Source organism: Engraulis encrasicolus, chromosome 14 (assembly GCF_034702125.1).
Source record: "Engraulis encrasicolus isolate BLACKSEA-1 chromosome 14, IST_EnEncr_1.0, whole genome shotgun sequence".
In the NCBI taxonomy this organism is placed as follows: Eukaryota; Metazoa; Chordata; class Actinopteri; order Clupeiformes; family Engraulidae; genus Engraulis; species Engraulis encrasicolus.
This window is the reverse complement of record NC_085870.1, coordinates 34998421-35022389: the sequence shown is the minus strand read 5'-3', so window position 1 is coordinate 35022389 and position 23969 is coordinate 34998421. Positions and strand designations below refer to the sequence as shown.

Sequence of the window (23969 nt, the reverse complement as noted above, 5' to 3'; positions counted from 1 at the left end):
AGCTCTACAGCTTTCTTCTGGTGGAAGGTTGCACATTTTTAGGCTACTGAATTAACTCAGGTTGACTGTTTCCTGTCCTGGAATATTTCAGAAGAAGTCTAGGAGCTGCTATAGGAAATACATTTCTATTAAACGGTTAAAAGGAGCGAGGAGTGATATTTGGTGAGTGAGGCCTTTGTTAGCTTGCCCCGATTAGCTTGACTCGTGATGGTAATTCATAGCCATTTTGGTCCTGGTTGCTCAACACTTAATCATTGAAAACGGCCATCGTCCTTCAGCGTTTCCGCCCGCAATGATCGTTCTCGCCTCCGTTTTATTTCTCATTTACAATGTAGTGACACGAAAAGCCCAATCCATACCAGCTCTCATACGACGAAATTGCATCTGCAGTTATACCTATAAGTGTCTTAATTAAATCGAGAAATTTTTTCCCAGCAAGTGTTCACAGAAAAGATAAAGCTAATTGCAGGTCACAGATCATTGGCCATTTCAGCCAAACATTTACATCAGTCAGTAGTAGTTTTTTTCTATCTGCCAATAATGTACAGACTCCTATCCAAACTGCAGCTGTCTTGGATGCCATTTTGTATTTAATGCTTCCTTTATTTTCTGGTACTGGAAGGTCGTGACCTTTTTTTGCCCTGACCAAGTCACTGCATGAAGCCAACATAATGTGCCTCAATGTACCACAATGCTCTTACTTAAGGCATTAGATCGCTGCATGTTTTTTTAAAAAAAAAGGTGAAATATATAAGGTGTACGTCTCGTCTCGTGTAAAACATGGGGCAGTATCCTTGCATGTTGAAAAACAAGCCCGTAGCAGTGGCGCCTGTCCAGCTCTCTAGCCCGGCTGTAAGCCTGTTATTTACCCAGGGCGATCACCGCACCGCATCCCTGGGCCCGGTGCCATCCGCTGTAGTATGAAGGATGGACTGCAGGGGCATTAGCGTTGATGGTCCAACCGGGCACTCCATCACCCTCACCCCTCAGGCCACATAGTAGAGAGCCGTCGTGAGATTTCAGAAGGGGCTGCGAAGTGGCTTTAGGAGCTGGACCTGGCTGCAGGGCTGGATGCTCTTGGCATGGGCCAGCGGGCCGCTCTCTACTCTACTCCACCCCAGCTGTGGCACCGGTGCCCGGTCGGTCTGATCCAGTTTTGGCCGGGCGGGCCAGCCGCACAAACATGCACGCACGCACACGCATGTACACACATGCACACCTTCTCGATTGGCAGGCGCAGCCGGGCGCACAAACATGCACGCACACACACGCATGTACACACATGCACACCTTCTCGATTGGCAGGCGCGGCCGGTCGATTGCCCGTCACGAACACTTAACAATCAGCGGTCATGGTTCACTCAGGTTGCTGCAGAGAGGCCTTGGCTCCTCTGGCCAAAAACTGATTTTTACACACAAAAAAACCCAATCTCTCATAAATGTTGGCGTTTAGCCTCAACTTGCACACCCAGCTCGTGTTACATAGAACAACTCTTGACTTATGAGCAAACTGAGCTGTCCGCAAGCCCCAGGTTTATCTGCACAGTGCAGCGTGGCTTCCGGCATCACCTGCCAGTTTTTGGCGAAGTAATGGAGACACAGTGTGTGGAAACAAACATTTAATCCTCTTGTTTTTTTGTGTGCACAAATAAAACACTGTAAGAGTGGGTTTTTTTTTCCTCAAACAAGTGCTGCTGCTGTCTGTGCTTGTCAAAGTTTTGTGATGAGCGTCCCTAAGAGAGGGAGAGGGAGAGGGAGAGAAAGGGGTTTCCCCAACACGAAGGGCCAGTAAGACGGCGGTATTGTGACTCACTTTCTGGCCAGGGTCTTCCAAGACAGCGCCTCAGTGGGGATGGGATGGGGCGCACCAGGGCCACTCGCAGCTTTGACAGGGCCCAGGATAAAGCTAAAGTCACACACACACACACACACACACACACACCCCATAGCTCCATACATGCAATGCAATGAGAACCCAATTCTGGCGGGCCCCTTTTCCCTGGGCTTGGGACAACATACCCCTTTGTCTGACACTGTCGGCTTCCCTGGGGCCCACAACCAAATAAGTGCTGGATTTCTCTCCTAGGCTGCAGTGTGTAGTGGTCAGCGTCAGATCTCTCTCCTAGGGCCTCAGGGGTTGATTAGGGGTTATGGGAGCCATAATTGTGGCTGAGGGGAAGCTTGGAGGCACTCTAGAGGGAGAGCAGAATGTAAATAAAGAAGACGCTCTTACTATTGATTGTCAATGCAAGCATGAAACTCGTTTTGATTTTTGTTTATCCTTTCTTTTTTCAATGGATTTTTTTGTGAGATCAGAGTCTTTATGAAAGATTGAATATGTCTGCCAGAAGAATGCAGCTTTAATTCAGTGCATTGCAATAATGCACAACACCCTCGTCTGAGGCCAAAGTATGTCATACATGTATGAATACTTTTGACACGTTAAAAGAAAGAGGAGAAACCGAGGCACTCCCCTTTCATGTTCTAAACGTGATACTGCGACGCCACGCCATTCCTGGAAATTGTATAATTTTCCACCTTCCCTTGTCCTAAATGATGAGCTTTACCTTTCTTCTTTACTTCTGGCTGTTCTTGGAGTTTGGCAGCACAAAGTTTACCTCCATATAAATATTTGAATGGTATGGGACCAGCTATTACCAACTGGTCCCGCAATATTCAATGATTGCTAGCATAGAACTAGAACTAGCATTACCAGACTAAGGGAACAGCTGGAAGTACAGGAGGAGAACGGTAAAACTCAATCCTTGAACTTGAGGAGGGATGTGAAATTATATTATTTCCAAAAAATGGAGCAGTATCACTTTAAGGCAAAGAAAACTGACCGACATGTTCTAATGCCGTGTACAGACCAAGAGCGAACGGAGCAAATGAAGCGACGGAAGTCATTATTTCTCTATGGAGGGCACGCGACCTGGGCTACCAAAGCGAATTCGCCAGGAGCGAAGCTTCTTGCGCGACCAGAACGAATTTTGAAGATTAAACTAAATCTAATCGCAGGCGAATTCGCTCTGACGCTGTTCGGCGAAAATCAATCGGAACGTTCATATCTCCGAATGTCCCAGGCTGTCAAGCCAGAGCCGTTATGTGATTAGCTGAATCAAACATGTCAATGCTGCGTCTGCAGCGAATACAGCGAATTCAAGGCGAAACTTCTTCTGCTACCCACGCTACCAGGCAGCGTAGTTCGCTCTTGGTCTGTACACGGCATAATGCTTCTGAATTTGGTGGCAAGACGTGTGCCGTACCGTGCAGCAGAGATGTTTCCTCATGCTAAACCGCAGGCTAATTTCATATGCCAATGTTGCCTTGCGAGACAGGCCCACGTCGCATTGAAACCAAATCAACAGCAAATGGCTGAATTAAACAACCCGTAGCCAGGCCCTGATCCCAAACACTTTCTCCAGTCCTGTATTTGCGCAAACTCAGCTCAGTCTCTCTCATATGGCACGTTTCTTAACTTGCTCAAACGAGAGGCTCGCGGTTTATTTAGTGGTCAGCAGCAGCACGTTCTTATTAAACTCCGCACGAACAATTGCACACCCCTTTCAGTGAAATAAATAAAGTAGGCCTAATGGTTATTAACTCATTGAGTGCCAGCCATTTTCAAATTCAGACCGGGGGGTTGCCAGGCTTTTTTTCAACATTTGAGTGTTTTTTCAGGAGCCATAACAAATTTAGTTCTCTGTCCATGTGAACAACAAACATACCAGATCAACGTGTTAGGCCCCACCCCCATAAAAAACGCAAATGACTTGATATCAAGTCTTTGGCACTGTGCCACACATTCTGAAAAGACTCGTTTTCAAGTCCATGGCACTCAAAGAGCTACAACAGTCCTACGTGGACCGTGGCCGATTGAAACGTCTTCCACGGAAAATCAAGGTCGCTCATTTAGATGAGGCAGCGCAAATCGATAGAACACCACTATCGAGTAAGGCTACCGGTCGCTCATCTCGACGAGGCAACATATCTGGACAGAACAACGGCCCTCTGAGTAATTTGAAGTGGCCCCTCGAATGGAAAAAGGTTCCCCACCCCTGCCTTAAACCCCCAAATGTAAATCAGTGCTCCCCGAGTCATTAAAGGGCTGCTGAGCAAAGAAGCTCCTGTGCTCCTGTTAGTTCATTATGTTGTAGGCTGTGGATTGCCCCGTCAGCTGCTTTCGGAGTGGCAGTGTCTTGGCAAAGGCCGCCTCTGGGTCCACAACAAGCCTGTTTACTCAGACTCGGTGTTGAAGCAGAGCCTTGTTGAGAGAGCGAGAGGGAGGGAGGGAGAGAGGGAGGGAGAGAGAGAGTGAGAGAGTGAGTGAGTGAGGGAGAGTGAGAGTCAGTTGGACAGAGAGAGTGAGAGAGTGAGAGAGTCAGAGAGAGTGAGAGAGTCAGAGAGAGCGAGAGGGAGAGAGAGTCAGAGAGAGGGAAGGGAGTGAGTCAGGTGGACAGACAGGGAGAGAGAGTCCGAGAGCGAGAGGGAGGGTGAGCGCGTGTGTGTGGCAATGAGAATATAAATGGCATTGGTCAGTTAATAATGGGCTTACAGAAATGATTATCTTTGAATAATGCGAAGCAGTGTGTTGCTGTGTGTTGTTGTTTTTTTGGTCGCTTAAATATTTACAGTATATATGTAATAGTGAATATATTTAAAAGGGAATTCTTATATTGCGCACTAGTTGTTTGCAAATTTCAGTGCAGGCAGCACTTTATTAGTTGTTTGTCTGTCTGACTTCCCTGCCAAACTGACATCCTGTTTCTTTCAGGATGTGAAGCTCACAGAAGTTCATGTCACCATTCTTCACAACTGCAGAGGTGAGTATCCCCAGTAACCGGGAAACCAAGGACCGATCAAATAGAAAGTTAGAGAACAGGAAAGAGTGCGTGCGTGCGTGTGTGTGAGAGAGAATGCCTGTGTGAGCGAGAGAGCGTGCCTGTGTGTGTGTGTGAGAGTGTGTGTGTGAGAGTGTGTGTGTGAGAGTGTGTGTGTGTGCGCGCGTGCGCATGTTTGTGTGAGAGAGAGAGAGAGAGTGCGTGTGCGTGTGTGAGAGCGAGAGAGCGAGAGAGAGAGCGAGAGAGAGAGAGAGCGAGAGAGAGAGAGAGAGAGAGAGCGAGAGAGAGAGAGCGAGAGAGAGAGAGCGAGAGAGAGAGAGCGAGAGAGAGAGAGCGAGAGAGAGAGAGCGAGAGAGAGAGAGCGAGAGAGAGAGAGCGAGAGAGCGCGAGCCTGTGTGTGAGCATGCCTGTGTGTGGTGGGTATGGGCCGAATTGCATTTTAATGCCACAATTCCTTACCTTTTTCTAATGAGTGGGCCACATAGCGTAATAACATTTGTACACTATACACAGAAACTTCATTCTGCCTGTATTTATGCTAGTATGGACTGACGCACTGTCACATGCACTATGCAAGTGTGCCCCCACTGCTACTGATATGCCAACGCACTGAATTTCCTGCCATCACACTCAGAATCTACTCACACTGAAGTTGGTTGCGCCACGCGGAAATCACTTGCCCTGCACACTGGATTTGCTTGCAGTATGTACACACACACACTGTACAGAGCTTCAGCTGCATACCCCACATTTACTCTTGCGATGCACTGAAAACACTTGGAAGTCCTGAAGCTTCCTAAACTATAAGTGGTCTATACTTTCAAGTAGTGCAAAAACTGCTTCAATGAGTCCTGGAGCCCACTGTGTGTATCTCTACTGCAGGAAATTCAGGTGGTTTTCGGTTTCAGTGTGTCATTACTTTCAGTGGCATAAAAGGGTATGTAGACAGTGTTTCCAATGTGCACCTTTAAGTACAACAAGTCAAGTCGGCTTTATTGTCAGTCTCTTCATATGCACAAACCTGACTCTTGAACGGGTTCCGCCTTGCTCCTCGAACACTCATCTTGAACTATTATGCCATATGCTTAGGTCTGCAAAAGCGTGGTTTTATCAAAGTCTTTGATTGGAGAAACTACCCTTCTGACATTTTTTAACAAGGTGCTACTTTAACTGCTCATAGACTTGAAAATGCAGAATAGCGGAATCATTGTCAACGAGTGAAATACGACAGCTGTTTCAGACAAGAATGCTTGCATAAACTCACTCATTTTTCCCACTACGTTTAAACTTTGACTGCGTAACATATCTGAAAACCCTGTGATACTGATTGGTTTGGCTGCGTTTTGGTTCGGGACCTGGACGCCTCTGAACATCCTCAAGATCCTCGTGTAAGCACACGAAGCTGATCGGAAATGATTGAGGGTCTGGTGAGAGTCAGGTGACATGCACAAGTCGTACAGGGAAATTGAAATGTACCTCATGCAAAGACAGAAATACACAGTGCAGACATTAAAGTGCAAGACTGGGCCAATAACTCCCGATTCCGTAACTCCAACTCACATTGTCATTGTGACACAGCCCTCCACAGAACACAAGTGTTCACTGCACACTGCACTCAACGAAATTGCATTCATGCCTCACCCGTGCAAGGGGGCAGCCCCCAATTGCGCACCAAGAAAGCAGTGAGGCGGGATGGTACCATGCTTAGGGTACTTCAGTCTTGGAGGAGGATGGGGGAGAGCACTGCATAATTACTCCCGCCACCAACCTGGTGGGTCAGGAGTCGAACCAGCAACCCTTGGGCTACAAGTCTGACGCCATAACCGCTTACCCATGACTGCCACTCAGTTTGTGTAGTGGAAGTATTCCGGTGCTATTGCACAGAACAGCCTCATAACCTCCATGCTTCACAGTTTACACACAAGTTGCAAGGAAAGAATTTGACACTACAACAATTCTATCGTAGGTTTTTTTATTTTTAGAATGGTTATGGCGTTAAGTGACATGTTTATTGGTTCTGCTCTACGCTGCCAAAACTGCTTGGCTGATACTATTGACCAACTGTGAGTGAACCCATAGCTTCAGCATTGATTCTTGTGACCCACTTATTTCAATATGTGTTTTTTTTTGTCTGTGCGGACACTGTGTGGTGTGCGCAGTGCACCTGATGAAGGGTCAGGGCTGTTATTTATTTGTACTACAGCACGACGGCAGGGAGTCTGCTGAGGCAGTTTTCCTGCTTGTTTTGAATGCAGCCATTGGCTGTGCCATGTTTGATTTGGAGGTGTGATTTGTTGGTCTGTTTTTGTTTCGTAATGATATTGAAATCGCATTTCCTTTCCCTTCCATTGACAATGGCAACAAAAAATTAAAGTGAAAAAATGATTCATAATGGTCTTGACATCTTTTAAATGTGATTTCAATAGTGTTGCAATCAGATCTAGTGAAAATGACCTCGGTGCCTGTGTGTGTTTCTGGTTTCTTCATCTATATATTCAGCGTGGGATACCACCGTGTCATGCCACACTGTTTAGGGATTATTACACACTTAGGACACTGACTACATATTATGTTAAAGTTTGTTTATTTACATTTTACGTTTTTATGTGTAATAGGGGTGTATATATGGTGATGGGAAGCTAGATTGTTTCCCATTTGGTCACATTATTTTCAGTGATATTTGCAATATCGTTGAGTATCAATTCAGTCTGATTCCGCATGTATTCAGCAACAACAGGCACAAACACTCACTCACTCTCGCACTCCACAGCTGCATCTTTTTTGCCTTTTCACTTCATTCATTTCCATACATGCTGTTCCAAACATGTGAACGTGTCGGTCGGATGGAAGCAGAGCTAGAGAAGGGGATGGGGGGGGAGGAAGGTGGGAGGGGCTAGCTATGCACGTGAGCAGAGCCAAGAGTAGCACAGCGCCGTCGGTTCCTTCGGTCGGTCGGCCAGGCTCTGCCTGCTTCCCCTGAATTGAACTCCTGACGTGGGGTCATTCGCGGGGCAAGGCCGAGACGCAAAGCCACACCAACCAGCGGGACGTGGTCATCGAGTAAAAGAGGAAAGGGGGATTAGGGAAGGGATGAGAAAAAGAGGAGGGGGGATGGAGAGAGAGAGAGAGAAAGAGAGAGAGCGATAGAAAGAGAGAGGGAGGCAAGAAATAGAGAGAGGGAGACACAGAGAGAAGAGGGAAAGACGCGAGAAGGCAGGGGCATGAAAGCAGAGAGGAGGGTTTTCGAGACAAGACAGAGTGGCGCTGTCAGTGGGGGGAAAATGCTGGAAATAGAGGCAGAGAGGAAAGCAGAGTGGGGGAGGGGAGGGTATCTGACAGATAGGCAGCGGGAGGGAGAGAGAGAGGGTGGGAGAGAGACTGATGGAGGTAGAGAAGGAGAGCGAGACAGAGAGAAGGAGAGGGGGGAATGAGCGAGAGAGAGACGGAGACAGAGAATGAGAGGGGGACAGAGGGATGAGAGAGAGAGAGAGAGAGAGAAAGAAAGAAAAGGAGAGAGAGAGGGTGGGAGAGAGACTGGAGGTAGAGAAGGATGATGAGACAGAGAAGAGAGGGGGAATGAGCGAGAGAGAGATGGAGACAGAGAATGAGAGAGGGACAGAACAGAGGGGATGAGAGAGAGAAGGAAAAGGAGAGAGAGAGGGGGGGATGGAAGAAGGGGAGGGAGCTGTGGTCAGCGTGCATAGAGACGCTGGAGAGTAATGAGATTAGGAGATGAAGGGAGATTGTGGTGCGCGAGCGGAGGGGAGGGGAGTGTTTCTGTTGGACTCTGAAGGCACCACTACACTACGCTGGCTGGCTGGCTGGCTTTGACGCATTGGTGGTTGCCTGTACAAACTGTGGCGTCATCACAGGATGGGGCTCCATGTACAACCTTTTGCACTCATGCTTGCTAGATGCACAATTGTGCATGTGTGTGCGTGCGCGCAGTGCACCCTCAATCTAATCGATAGGTGATGCTACCGAGATGAGCCCCATGTAAGCCTCCAATAAGAAGGGCAAGATGATGATGTGATGATGATGATGATGATGATGATGATGATGATGAGAACGATGATTATGATGAGGATGATGATGAGCGAAACCACCACAGTGAAACCGCTAAGCCATTATAGGTTTTCACTGGTGGGGTTTATCAAAGTCTTATTACGTTAAATAGTTATTGTTCTATTTTTAGCGCTTGGTTGCTCTCATTCCATGCCATGAGGGAAAGCATTTCAGTTCTATGAACTCATTTTGAACTCATGGTTGGTTAAAAACAAGGCACACTGACTCCATAGTTTATGCCCAAAGCCTCAGCTGTGTGCTCTGAAGTGCCTCTTTCATCAGGCAAGTATGCAGTGTTTAGTAAATCACACAGGCTAGATTGATGTGTCATTGTTCAAACAGAAAGGAACGAGTTTGCGCTCCCTCAAAACAAAACAAATAGTTGTTTGGCTGAGAAATGGGAAAGCGAATCGGATCCCTTGGTTATTAAAAGGGTGGCTTATATGGTCAATGGAGGAAGCTAGTACACACACTGTTCCTGACATTTGTGCTCTTTCCTCAATTGTATTTTCCAATATTTGGCATCGTAGGTTTTGGTAGAAATTGTTTAAAAGTTGACTTCCTGCTATCGGTCGTTCAGTGTGTGGAATCTGTCCAAACGCATGTGCATAAATGCATGTACAGAGTCTATTGCACATGCACACACAGCACATGCACATTGCACATAAACAAGGAGGTTCATTAGGAGAGTTTGAGAATGGATCTGCCCCATGAGGTGTGTGTGTTCTGTATCATGATTCATCGTGATACGCTGTCCATACCTGTCAACTTTGAGCTCCCAAAATCCGAGAAAATTCCCATATTTTAAGCCAAAATCTGTCAGAATTTGTCCGTTAGAAATTTTCCCAGTCAACGGGATGACAGAGACGGATCGGACGGTGCGTTCTATCCGCTTTTCACAACAGCGCGCGTGTAAAGACAGTCCTGTCTAAAATCCCTCAGAACACGTTTTACAGCATGGAAAAACAATGTAATGAAAACAAAACAATGAAATGAGCGCAATGAGTTTCTTCTTGTTGTTTTGTCGCATAAGTTGTCTGTTCGTGCAAAACTTCGTGCTGGTAGCCTACAGGTTGTGATTAGGTTAATCGCATGATTCGCTGTTCCGAGGCTGTTTTATGCGTTGCATGCACTGGCGGTTTCTGAGGAAAAGAGTGGCCGCACAAGCGCTAGAAAACTACGGAGCTCAAGGGTGACAGACAGCTCTTATTTTCAAGGAACTTCAATTCTTGGTGGCATCTGGCATACAATCTTCTGACGGGTAGCTTGATAAGCAAGACCCTCTGTCTCTCTCTTCAAGAGGGGGTGGCTCGTCGGACAGGGCCGTGTGTAGTAGCCTACTGGACCGACTGTGTTTTTTGATAATGTGAAAAATCCGGGATTTTTCCGGGAAAAAATGTGAAATCGGGAAATGAGTCAAAATTAGGGAGTTTCCCGGCAAATTAGGGATGGTTGACGGGTATGACGCGGCCACGATACTGAATCGCAATGCAAGGGTGCAGTATCATGATGTGTCCTTTCAAAGTTCCGTTACCCTTTAGTCCAGAAAACAACTATATGATGTGATAGTTCTTCAAATCATAATCATTATTATTTTAAAACTTAATTATTAGCCTTTCACAACCTATTGTACGTATAAACTATTATGGTTTTATTTATATTTGAAGAAAATTTATGAAGTAAATATCGCAATGTATCGTAATAGCATCGCATCGCAGCATTTGAATTGTGATGCGCATCAAATCGTGAACCCCTTGCCAATACCCACCCCTAGCGTGTGTGCATGCGTGCGTGCATTTTTAGTGGTGTGTGTGTGTCTTTTTAGTGATGCTTCATGTGTTTTGAGCTGCTTGTTGTGTGTGTCCTCTCTCTCAGGTGCTGATATGCGTTGAAGATGAGCGGCGTGGGAGAGAATGCTTTGGAGCCTCTGTGCTCAGACCGGAAACGCAAGCTTTCCACATGTGACACACCAGGACTCGGGTACGCGCACGTGTATTTGGATGTGTTTGTGTATGTGTGCACATCTATGTTTATCCGTATGTGTCTACATTTTTGTCGCAGTCACGTTTTCATGAATCTTCTTCAGTGACGCAGCATCCAACCTTTTGATCATTCGATGACACTCTCCTCGCAATTCCAAACTTGTTTTTTTTTTTCCTGTTTTCAACTGCGTACAAAACAAGCCTCACGTGCTAAATCTGCCGTAGTGACTCATTACCTGCTCTGAACAGGTATTCTTCATAAGTGTATTCATCAGTGCTTAGTAATGCGGTGCAAACCAGTCTGACGACAAACAAACCTGAACAGCGATGTACACACACACACACACACACACACACACACACACACACACACACACACACACACACACACACACACACACACACACACACACGCAGAGCTGACGTCAAAAAGGGCTTGGTCGAGTGTCGCCTTGCCAACTGCCCGCTGGTGCAAGTGCATGACATTAAACGTTGACTGTTTCATGACTCAAGTGAGTCTTAACTGTAATATTAGACCATATAAAATCAAGGAAATCTACATAATTCAGAGTGTATAGGCGAGGGTAAGTTTGAAATGCTCTCATTAGACTGCCCGAATACACCTGGACACATTTGCAGTCTCTTACCAATCCACCTGCACACACAAGAGCAAAACCGGTCGAGACTGATTTGCCCACCGCCAGAACATAATCAGAATGTCTTTTTATTTGTTATTGTAGCAAATACAACAAAATTGAGCAGTCCTTGTTCGGTTAAACTGTAAGTAATTAAGATCAAGGAGATTTGAAAAGTACTCAAAAGTCCCATACATTCATGTGACCCAACAACAACACACACCTACACAAGCACATACAGATCTCCCACACCCACGCACACATGGCAGCCATACACATCATCCACTCCGTTGTAACATTGTTGGGTTTTTCATGTCTGTCTAGGGGCTTTTCAATGTAGATGCCCACCTAAACAATAGCCTCATGCGGGGGCGTGGGATCGCAGTGAACTAAGACAGGGATTCTTAACCTTTTTGACGTTGAGGCCCATATCTGTATTAGTGCTGTCAATCGATTAAAATATTTAATCGTGATTAATCGCGTAAATGTCATAGTTAACTCGCGATTACTCACATTTTTATCGCATAATTATGTCTCATAGGAAATCATTGTAATACTTCTATCGCTGTACTTTGCAGGCCAAAAAGAAATTGAGATTTGCTAGGTTTGTAAACAATGAGTGTTAGACACTGACATCTGCCCTAATGGCATATGATATTAAACAAATAAGGGAGAAAATAATAATAATAAAAAAATCAATTGGCCTTTGCAGAAAAACACACACACACACACGCGCGCGCGCACACACACACACACACACACACACACACACACACACACACACAACAGGAGAGAAAATGTGCCTCATACAGCAGGGCTACATTTTCCTGGAGAAGTGGGATTGTGCCTTGGTCTCCTTGGCATTTTTTTTTAGACTAAATGACATCTGATAACCTATGCAGACTACTACATTCATACAGATGTATTTCTTAGTGAGAAAACCAATAAGCCTGGGGATAACACTGGGATAACACAAAGCTAGAACGTTTGCCTACTTATGACCGCTCTGACATTCATAATGAGAAGTAGTGGGACGCAGCAGGGAGGAGACGACACTACAGATTTTCTAGGAAGGGGCTGTGACGACATCTCTTTTTGTCAACAAGGAAACGGCACATTTGATGCTATGTTGATCATATGCAACAGCCATTGATAACTCTTGAAGTTGCTTAAAACTTTGTTTGTGGTCTTAAAATGGACTTAGGATTCAACACAAACTATTTCGGGGTTTAAAAGTATGCATTGTTTATAAAATAGTTAGTGTTAGGAATAGCACTAGTTAGCGGCCAGCAGAGATCAACAGTGTTAACAGCTAGCTGCAGCTATTGTTCAACCAATCAAGTCCTTCAGCACATTGTTTACAACAGTTAGTCCATAGCTTTCAAAAACGAGGCATAGAGAGCTTTGTGAATCATTTATTCACATGTTGTCTACCTCACTCACCGCAGACTGAAAGCTCCCGAGTAGGGAGAGACAACTTTCTTTGACAAGGGGAAGGGGAGGGGGAGGAGCAGTGGGGCACGCATGAGGCTCTGCTACTGTCTACTGTAACCGTGCATGCTGGGAATTGTAGTTAAGGTATTGCTGCAACCAGCAATTTATGAAAAAAACTTCACAGGGAGCGTGTTCCATTCTCCACACTCTGCACTGTGTACTGTGATACAGTGCACTTTCCACCCTCAACTTAACGACTAAATTTGAGGGTGAAGCGCAGGTCCAATTCACGTTCTGTCTGATACACTTCACGGAAATGACGGTTGTCGCGTGTCATCAGAGTTTACCAACCGCCAATAAACAATTCATCACGGAAGACACTGTTCCTTATGTTGACAATTTTTTTTAAGTTAGCCCTTTCTCTTATACACATGGCTATTGTCTTTGGAATCAAAACTATGCTGTCATCACAGAGATTTGGCAGTTAGCCGATCTGACACTCAACCAGAGAGGAAACTATGTAACAAACATGGCGGTCATTGAGTGCGAAAAGTGTACATAACTCCACACTTCAAAAAACGCCCGGTTTGAGGGCGTTATCCGGGTAGTTTACAGTACACTTCATCGCCGCGATTAGAAATGGTAGCGCCCTGCGTACCCAAAGTGCGGGAAGGGCGGAAAGTACGAACATTGGAACAGCCCCAGGGTCACATCTAGCGTTAATCTCGCGATAAAAAAAATGATCGCCGTTAAAAAGGAGTTGAGTTAACGCGATAATAACGTGATACTTTGGAAAAACTGTATTAATTGAGCTCACTCTTCTATATTCAATGATAAACCCAATCCACTCACAGGGCATCAGGCCAGAGCCATTCGTGCATTTGACTGCTTCTCTGACATTTGTGACAGCTGTTTGTTTGCGATTTGTGATGAATCTGCTCATTCAAGACGGTTTTACCTGGTGATGTGCAGATGCAATGGCAGAAGAACAGAAATCCCTCAGCCTTATGCAGGGTGTCAAAAACGGAAAGCTTTGTAGCCTCCTAATATAGTGCAACATTCTTTAAATAAATAAATATTTTGAGGTACACAATGATAAAGGGTTTGCTTAGTCAGTAAACAGAATCGTTTTGAGTAACGTTTCAATCGCTTATTTTGTAACTGAACGTGAGGAGAGAAGACGCCGGGAAATACACTTCACACTGCTTGGTAATTTCTCCTTCTCCATTCGTGTACTGTTGAGTGTATTGCCGTCTTGTCTTTGACGTTGCGTCTTCCACTATAAAAAACAGCGGTGCGTGGTCATTTAAGCGGCAGAACTGCGCTATAATAAAAAAGACGCACGCTGTCTTCAGCATCTTGCACAGCCTAACTTTTCCGCAGCCCTCAAGTTTCTGAGCTGGGCCGCGGCCCTATGGTTAAGAATCCTTGAACTAAGACATCATACCATTACACCGGCGACCCGTGTTGGATTCCGGCCTTTGGTCCTTTGCCGATCCTTCCCCATCTCTCTCTCTCTCTCGCTCTCTCCCCACTTGTCTCCTGTCGCCCCTCAAACTGTCCTATCTCTGCCCTACCGTGGCGCTAACGGGAGGGCACTCGTCTACTATGCATCCGACCAGGATTCAATTCGGCCCCGGGCACTTTGCAGACCCTTCCCCGTCTCTCTCCCCCAACTCGCTTCCTGTCACTACCTTCACTGTCCTATCTCATGTAAATAAAATAAAAAATTAAGCTTGAAAATCCCCCCAAAAAATACAAAATATGGTCCCATCTCAAATAAACTGAAAATAAAATAAGCTCCTGCAACTCTCACACCTCCGACACCCCCACCCCCCCAATCCCTCCTTTTCCGTCTCCCACTCCCATCCGATGCTCATCCTGTCTTTCTTTATCCTGGTCGCAGGTGTGACAAGAGGAGGAGAGAGCAGGAGAGCAAGTACATCGAGGAGCTGGCCGAGCTCATCTCCGCCAACCTGAGCGACATCGACAGCTTCAACGTGAAGCCTGACAAATGTGCCATCCTCAAGGAGACCGTACGCCAGATCCGCCTCATCAAGGAGCAGGGTGAGGGCGCCGAGCTGTGTGTGTGCGCGTGCATGTCACTGTGTGTCTTATGGTGTGCATGTGCATGTTAGTGTGTGTCTTATGGAAGTGTGTGTGTGTGGACAACACAATGAGGGGAACGTGTGTGTGTGTGTTGCGTGCGTGCATGCGTGCGTGCGTGCGTCTCCGCGAAACGGTATGAGAGAAACCAGGCTGAATATGCGACTGAGTGAGAAAGCACAATAGGGTAGTGAGTGGAGGTGTGTGAGCAACAGGGTAGGGTAGGGTGTGTGTGTGTGTGTGTGTGTGTGTGTGTGTGTGTGTGTGTGTGTGTGTGTGTGTGTGTGTGTGTGTGTGTGTGTGTGTGTGTGTGTGTGCGTGTGCGTGCGCGTGTGCGTGTGTGTGTGTGTGCGTGTGCGCGTGCGCGCGCGTGTGTGACAAGATGACTGAGGTGTGTGTGTGTGAGAAAGCGTGGAGGGAGCCAGTTGATGGTCAGTGGTTATGGCAAGCGTGACGCTGTCTGGACAGTGCTGCTCGCCGCTCCGCATGTCCAGGCGAAACACTGGCAGAGCCCGAATTACACGCTTCTCATCCCGACCAGAGCACTGTGAAGCAGGAGAAGCAGTCTGTCTGTCTGTGTGTGTGTATGTGTGTGTCTGTACGTGCGTGTGTGTGTGTGTGTGTGTGTGTGTGTGTGTGTTTGTCTGTACATGTGTTGATGTGCATGTGTGTCTATGTGCATGTGTGTGTATTTGTGTATTTGTACGTGCGTGTATGTGTGTGTTTCTGTCTGTGTGTACGTGTCTCTGTGTACGCGTGTGTTTGTGTCTTGGTGTACGTCTATGTGTCTGTCCATAATTTATGCTTGTGTGTCTGTGTGAGTGTGCGTGCATGTGGCCCAGAGGCTATGGTTTCTGCCTCTGCCGCTGCAGCAGCCACCACCACCAGCAGCAGTCCGCCTAGCGTAGCAGCAGCTTGTTATTGTGTGTTGAGCTGTTTCCATGACTACAGGAAGTCAAATAATATGTACCCTCGTTTCTCTCTCTCTCTCTCTCCCCCTCTCGTTTTTTCCTCATTCCCTCCATCTGTCAGTCTTGGTATCTGTGGCTCCCCCCCTCCTATTTTCTCCCCTATTTATTTGTTGTCGTTACTTCCGACTTGTCTTGTAAATGGCTGCCCATCAGCAGCACAACTCAACTGTGCGTATTAATGGGAGATCATTTGCAAATCGCCATAGTCTTTGATCTCTCTGGGGCTAGCCGCAGTTCATCTGTGTTGTGGTCCAGTGGTGAAGTGAGGGGCTGAGCGCAGTGTGTTGCGTTGTGAGCGACCTCATGCATCCCCTTCATGAGAGCCAAGGATTTGCATAATAAGCCTGAATGCCTCGCTGTGGTTTTTAGACATGGGACACTGCCCCCTGGTGGTGGGATTATTCATTCACATGTGCCTATTGGTGACTGTACAGTACAACGTGTGGATCATAAGATTTTCCTTGTAAAATTCCTATTCAGAGTCCAATATCTGAAAAAAAACTGGGAAAATTAAGCTGACCCTTTCGCACATCTTTTTCTGTAGGCTGAGTTAGTATTATTATAGCGCTTGCTGGAATGGCTGGAGTTTGTTTCTAAGTTTGTGCGATCACTCGCCCACATGCATACACCTCAGTATGCCACAAGTTGTGTGTGCATGTGCTTTTACATTTTTGTGTGTTGCAGGGAAGAGCGAGGTCTCTTCCAAAAGCTTTCTTTAGGACTGTACATAACAGTCAATAAATGAAGTCTCTCACCCAATACACACCCCAGGACGTCCCACACTAACATATGTGGACATGCTCAAGAAAAACGTGGGAGCCCAGAGTACCAGTGAACTGAAAAGATGTATGGAGAATCGGGATGACGGGAAGCAACGATGGAAGGCTCGTCTGAGGACGACCTAGAGAGAGAGATAACAACAGTTGTCCATGTGTGTGTTGCAGGGAAGAGCTCGTGTGGAGATGACGATGTTCAGAAGGCGGACGTGTCGTCCACGGGACAGGGCGTCATCGACAAGGACCATCTGGGGCCTCTGCTGCTACAGGTCAGTGAGGGGGCACACACACCGAGTAAGAGTAAGGGGGGAGGGGGGGTCGCCAAGAGGTCACCATGCGATACCTGATTGGCAAAGCAAACCCCTGTGTTTCTGTTTCCTAAGTGGCAGGCCTGTAATGGATGAGGCATCTGGGGGAGGCAAGGGAAGTGGCCATGCTCCCAGCAATGTACCATGCAGAATAGCTCCTCATTACTGTCAATTAGCCGTGACACCAGCAGAAAAATGACTCGCTCCCTCCAACTGACAAATAGACTGACCGACCGACCATGCTGTCTCTTAAGGCCAACAGCACTGACTGAGTCAATCCTCAACCTCAAACCCACTTTTTCAGCCCCAGTAAACCATTCAAAAACTATTTTTGAAAATGTTTTAAGTTATGTTGCTACTAATAATGTTCCTTTATAGCAGGGGCGGGGAACCTTTTTCATTCGAGGAGCCATAAAAGTCCTCCGAGGGCCGTATTATGAACACAAATCAGGATTTCCCCCTGCACTCTAGGCCTATATTGAAGGCTGCTATTGTTAAAACAGTTCCCACCTTCTCTAGGACCTGTGAATATGCTTAATTGTATTACAAAAGTAATTTCTAATATTCCTTTACAAAATATGTCATATTTCATGTGAAGCTGCAAAACATTAATTTCATATTGTGGGCCAGATAAAACCCCTGCTTTTTAGGCTGGATGATGTATAACATTTCACTGGCAGCTTTTGTGTTTTTGTTTTCATCCCTTGTGTGCTGAAAGCAACACTAAGTCTTCCCATTCTAATTTATTGGTGTTTTTCATTTAAGTTCATGTGATTTGTTGATCATATTTTGTCTTTCTATATTCATATAACCTAATCGAACCAAAATCTTACTTGAATCTCGCACTGAATCCTATGCTTTATGGGTTATTTCTTTCCTAGTACTACGCTGTTGTTCCTCTCTCAGGCTCTTTCGGATGGCTCTATATCCATAAATAAAGCAAACCTAAATCCTTTTTGAGTTTTCAAAACATCAGAACTGAATTCTGTTGTTGTTGATAAGGGTAAAGCCCAGCTCAGTGTAATGCAACATAATGTTGTCATTGCTCTCTTCTCAGGCCCTGGACGACTTCAGCTAAGTGTAATGTAATGTAATGTAATGTAATGTAATGTAATGTTGTCATTCGTCTCTTCTCAGGCCCTGGACGGCTTCCTGTTTGTGGTGAATCGCGAGGGCAGCATAGTGTTTGTGTCGGACAACGTGACGCAGTACCTGCAGTACAAGCAGGAGGAGTTGATCAACACCAGCGTCTACCACATACTGCACGAGGATGACCGCCAGGAGATGCACAAGAACCTGCCCAAGGCCAACGGTATACACACACACACACACACATGCATATACGCACGCACACACACACGCACATGCGCGCACACACGCACACTACATCCAAACACGCACAAGAACCAACAATACACTATTTGTACTTCTCTCTCACACACATACAAATACAGAGCAAAGGGAACATTTGTTACTGACCTTTTTTAGTCTAGTTACTGACCTTATATAGTCTAGTTTAGTTTAGTCATGTCATAAAAATTATCACATAACTGGCGCTCATACATGCATCAGCAGATTCATCAGTGCCTCACTTGTCTATAAATACTCATGTTCGTGTAGTCAGCATATTCTTCTGTTACTCCCCAGCACCACATACACACACGCCACACTCACAGGTGTAATTGGCTCACAGCCACAGACCCACATCTAACGTGTTCTGCTATACATTAGTTATTGCTACAAAGTCACGCTTCAACACTTGCTCTGATTGTTCATACAGTGTATTGCCAAACCGCAACCTACGCGAACATGAATGTGCTAATGAGTGATCTGTGAGGGTTTTTGTGATGTGTATGCTGCTCAAGCTCAGTGAGTAGAGGTTGGCTTCAAAGGTTTTGTCTTTACAACTTCAGCAAATTTTTGTGTCTGTCTGTCTCTGTCTGTGTCTCTGTGTGTGTTTGTGTCTGTCTATGTGTGTGTCTGTGTCTAGGTCCGAGTGGTCCGTCGTGGGGCCCAGGGGACGCGTCGCGGCAGAAGAGCCACACGTTCAACTGCCGCATGCTGGTGAAGTTTGGCCAGGAGGAGGGGCCGGGGGGCCAGGGGGGCCAGCGCTACGAGACCATGCAGTGCTTCGCCCTCACCCAGCCCAGGGCCATGATGGAGGAGGGGGAAGGTATGGATAAACGAAAAAACACAAAACACACACACACACACACACACACACACACACACACACACACACACACACACACACACACACACACACACACACACACACACACACACACACACAACCCAGAACTATGATGGAGGAGGAGGGAGGTATGGCTTTTGTACATAAACACACACACACACACACACACACACACACACACACACACACACACACACACACACACACACACACACACACACACACACACACACACACACCAGAGCCATGATGGAGGAGGGGGGCGGGTGTATGGCTATATGTAAACACACTCGCATGCGTACACACACACACACACACACACACACACACACACACACACACACACCAGAGCCATGATGGAGGAGGAGGGGGGGGGGGGGGGGGGGGGGGGGGGGGGGGGGGGTGTATGGCTATATGTAAACACAATCGCATGCGTACACACACACACACACACACACACACACACACACACACACACACACACACACACACACACAACCTAGAGCCATGATGGAGAAGGGGGATTGTGCGGATACACTCACCTTTTGAATTCAGTCTTTTTCCCATTTAGTTCTCTCACTCTCGCTGATGCGATTGTGTTTTTCACTCGTCTCAGTTTTTACCTTAATTTCTTTTGGCACCAATTTAGCTACCGTACTCTATTCTCTATCTTACTCTACACTCTACTTAGTGTCCGTTACCTACTGTGTGTGTCTTTCTGTCTCTTGTCCTCTCTGCCGGTCTCTTATCTCTTTCCCGCTCTCTCTCTCTCTCTCTCTATCTCTATCTCTATCTCTCTCTCTCTCTCTCTCTCTCTCTCTCTCTCTCTCTCTCTCTCTCTCTCGCTTCCTCTTTCTGTCTGTCAATCTCTCACTCTGAGTGTGACTCAATACCATGCAAGAAGTTGAAGCAAATGATGTGTGCGCTACAACACTCAATACCACACACTTGCACTAACTCACTGACAGAAACAAGTCATGACAAAGTCATTTGGGAAGTGTCATGTGCTCCCTATGTGTCAGGCTTGTAGTGGCTTGTATATGGCATCATATTGACACATCATGTCTCTAAAGTTTCTTTTTCTTCCCCATGCTGTTAAGTTCATATAACATCCAGTTATTTTTTCACTGTGTACTTAGTCGCCAACAAACATTTTTTGTTTTGTTTTTGTTTTTTATCTCTACCATGAAATGAATTAAGACCATTTCAGTCACTTTAGTTTCTAAATACTGAACCAAGTGTACACAAGGTTGATGAGATCCCTCTTGCAATCTACCTCAGTGACTGTAGAAACCATCTGAAAACACATTTGCTGCCTTTTATTTGAAGCAGCAAAGTGCCAGTATGACTGACCAATTGTCTACTGATTGTCTTGGAAAGATCTATATTATAAAAAGGTACTACAATGCCATTATTTGTATATAACATCAATTATGCTGTTACGTTTGTGTGAAAAAAAAATCTGAAAACACATTTTCTATCTGATATTTGAAGCAAGAAATATTAAATGTGTCTGTTGTGTGTTTGTGTGACAGACCTGCAGTCGTGTATGATCTGTGTGGCCCGCCGTGTCACCGCCGTGGAGTGGACCGAGCGCTTCAGCACGCGTCATGAGCTGTCAGGTGAGTGGGTCATCACCAGTTACCATGGCACCATAGTGGTGAGTGCGTGCGATAGCGTCATCTGTGGAAAGGCGGGTGGGCAATTGGCCATGCTGGCGACAACAAGACGTCATTGGAGCCATGGCTACGGCACCACTCGACTAGAGGTGTGAAACCTTAGAAGTACTCAGAAGGCATTGGCTGCTTCTGCTTTTTTTTCAGTTAAACTGTGACATTTTGGGTCAAATGGACCCTTTCTCAGACAAAGTCCCTCCCTTCCACTTCATCCTCTAACCGTCAGAGCTTGATGATGAGCTTAACAAGAGACCTTTAATAGCGGACCACTAATTTGCTTTTTGATTGCTGTAGGAGCACTGGATATTTCTCAATGTGAACGTGTCCTAGCCTAGCTAACACGAGTAACGCCCATTTTTCGCGTATTTCACCAAAGAGGATCCAATCACTAATTCTAAGTGTAATTAATAATTTAATACACTGGGCGCAAGTGTGCGTTACTCGTCCTAGCAAGGCTGGGACACATCACTTTGAGAAATGCCCACTGAGTGTGGGTGTGGTGATTGCATGGCCTAAGAGATTGTGGACAGAGTATTAACAACTACGGTAAATATCTGCCCCGTGTGTGTTTGTGTGGGGTGTGGGTGTAGTATGGTGGTCTGCCGGGAAACTGATAGAAATAGAAACATCTAACTAATCACATCCTGTCTGACGAGCAACTAGAAACCCTGGCTTTGTGTACATGGGTTCCTTTTTTCTTTTTCTGCTGGCATGCGCAACACTAGCTGTGCACAACTCAACCTCTGATTGTTGAAAACCGCTGTCGGTCAAAAAATTACCACATGTGGTTAGCTGCCAGTGTCTTGCCCCTTCTCACAACGTTGTGTTTATTAACACGGTGAACCCATGTATTGGTGTTAATTCATTGTGTGTGTATGTATGACGTGTGCAGGAAAGCTAATCGAGATCGTGGACCAGGCGTCGCTGCACACCACCATGCGGCCGGGCTGGGAGGACCTGGTGCGCCGCTGCATGCAGATGTTCCTCAACCGCAGCGAGGGTCAGCCCTGGTCCTTCAAGAGGCACTACCAGGAAGGTACGCAGCCATGCCATGTCCACAAACACACACATACACATACACACACACACACACACACACATAAGCACAGTACACACACACAGAGATACACACAGATAAATACAGATACACACAGATACACAGATACGCAGATCCACTTGCGCACGCATGTGCAAATGCAAACAGTGAGGGTCAGCCCTCGTTCTTCAAATGCCCCTCTGTCTCTCTGCCTCTCTCTCTCTCTCTCTCTCTCTCTCTCTCTCTCTCTCTCTCTCTCTCTCTCTCTCGCTCTCTCTCTACCCTGAGTGATGGCTGCATATTTACTTCAACCAATTCAATGAACCAGCTGATCCTAATTAGCACACCCCTTCATTCAGCTTGATGAACTGATTAGTTAAATCACCTGTGTTTAGAAAATAAGCAGACGGAATATCTGGCAGGTGTAGCTGCCCCTAACGCTCTTCTTCTAGTCAGAATTAAGCCACGCATCGACTGATGCTCGATGAGAGTGATGTTTTATTTTCTTCAAGCAGGGAAACTTAAATTTCTTCAAACACCAAAACACCAAGGCACCGAAGCACCGTGAAAAAATGAAATGAAATAAAATACAGTCTTAGCTTTACCATCTTCACAACCAAATCAATATCAGGCCAATATCGTTTTCAGTCCGTGAATGTCCATGTGGCCTTCATGAAACTTACAATCTTACAGAATATTTAAACATGAAACAAACACAAAATACACAGAAAATGCAGTAAACATACCGTGTGCGCCTTCTGACCGGAAAATTAGGAGCTGCTAAAGGGCTTTACGGACAACTGTTGCACACGTCTTGCTCCATGAGCATGGCAGGCCCAAAAAGACTGAACACGCGTCTTCCCAATCACTTATCAAATTAGTCACATGACCACCTGTGCACGTCATCACGTCACCATTACACATCAAAATTATTAATTCACATTTTTATACAATTATTTATGAAATATAGAAAGAAAAAGAATATACAAATATCTTAGATCAAAAATATTGCAAGAAAATAAAATACAAAAATATAAATGCAGCAATTAAATTGTCACTCCTTTTCAGCGCCAGCTACACTGCCACCAAAATTTCAAAGATTTACGTTACCTGTTTTTAAACTTGGAATTAAATCTTGGAATTTTCCCCAAAATAAGAAAATAACTTTCCCACCTATTACTGTGTAAGATCTTAAACACTAAAGATCAGCATGAAGTGCTTTTTGATTCCTGTCTATTCATAATGTTCTACTAGTACTACTAGTTTTTGAACTGGCCGGTCTAGAAAGGTTGGTTGCGTTAAGCGTTCACCTCGCTTTCCTAATTTGCTTTGTCCTATCTGGATTTTAACCTTGCGCACCAAACCATCATCCTCTTCTGTCGCTTCCACAACTCTGGCAAGTCTCCATTCGTTTCTTGGAACATTATCCTCTTTGACAATAACAATGTCTCCCACTTTCACATTTCTTCTGGGCACATGCCATTGTTGTCTGAGGCTTAGGTTAGACAGGTATTCTTTTCGCCACCTACTCCAAAATTGCTCAGTTAGGTATTGCACTCTCCTCCATCTTTTCCTGGCATACAGGTCTTCTCTCACAAAACTGCCTGGTGGTGGGAGTGGCACAACAGCTTTCATGGTGAGCAACTGATTCGGAGTTAGAGGTTCAAGACTCTTAGGATCACTGATGGTATTTGTGGTGAGCGGGCGACTGTTAACGATTGACATAGCCTCGTAGAAAAATGTCCTCAATGAGGTGTCATCAAGTCTTCCCTTGGCTTGTGCCAGAACAGTGCTCATGACGCTCCTGACTGTTCGAATTTGGCGTTCCCAAATCCCACCCATGTGGCTTGCCTCAGGGACGTTCATGAGGAAATCACACTGCTTACTTGCAAGGTAAGTTGCAATCCTCTCTTTGTCTAGATCTTTCAGACCCTTCTCCAATTCG

General features: G+C 45.9%; 1 protein-coding gene across 4 annotated transcripts in view; it reads left to right on the top strand.

Moving 5' to 3' along the window:
- Nucleotides 1-23969, top strand: part of ncoa3 (nuclear receptor coactivator 3) — a 78615-nt gene that overhangs the window by 28930 nt on the left and 25716 nt on the right. For all 4 annotated transcript variants that reach the window (XM_063215548.1, XM_063215546.1, XM_063215547.1 and 1 more), the window contains exons 3-10: nt 4775-4823; nt 10782-10886; nt 14864-15024; nt 16979-17079; nt 18256-18430; nt 19109-19291; nt 20848-20934; nt 21881-22024. In XM_063215548.1, coding sequence (XP_063071618.1) covers nt 10801-10886; nt 14864-15024; nt 16979-17079; nt 18256-18430; nt 19109-19291; nt 20848-20934; nt 21881-22024 — 937 coding nt within the window. In that variant the 5' untranslated portion in view covers nt 4775-4823; nt 10782-10800. The remainder of the gene's footprint in view (nt 1-4774; nt 4824-10781; nt 10887-14863; nt 15025-16978; nt 17080-18255; nt 18431-19108; nt 19292-20847; nt 20935-21880; nt 22025-23969) is intronic.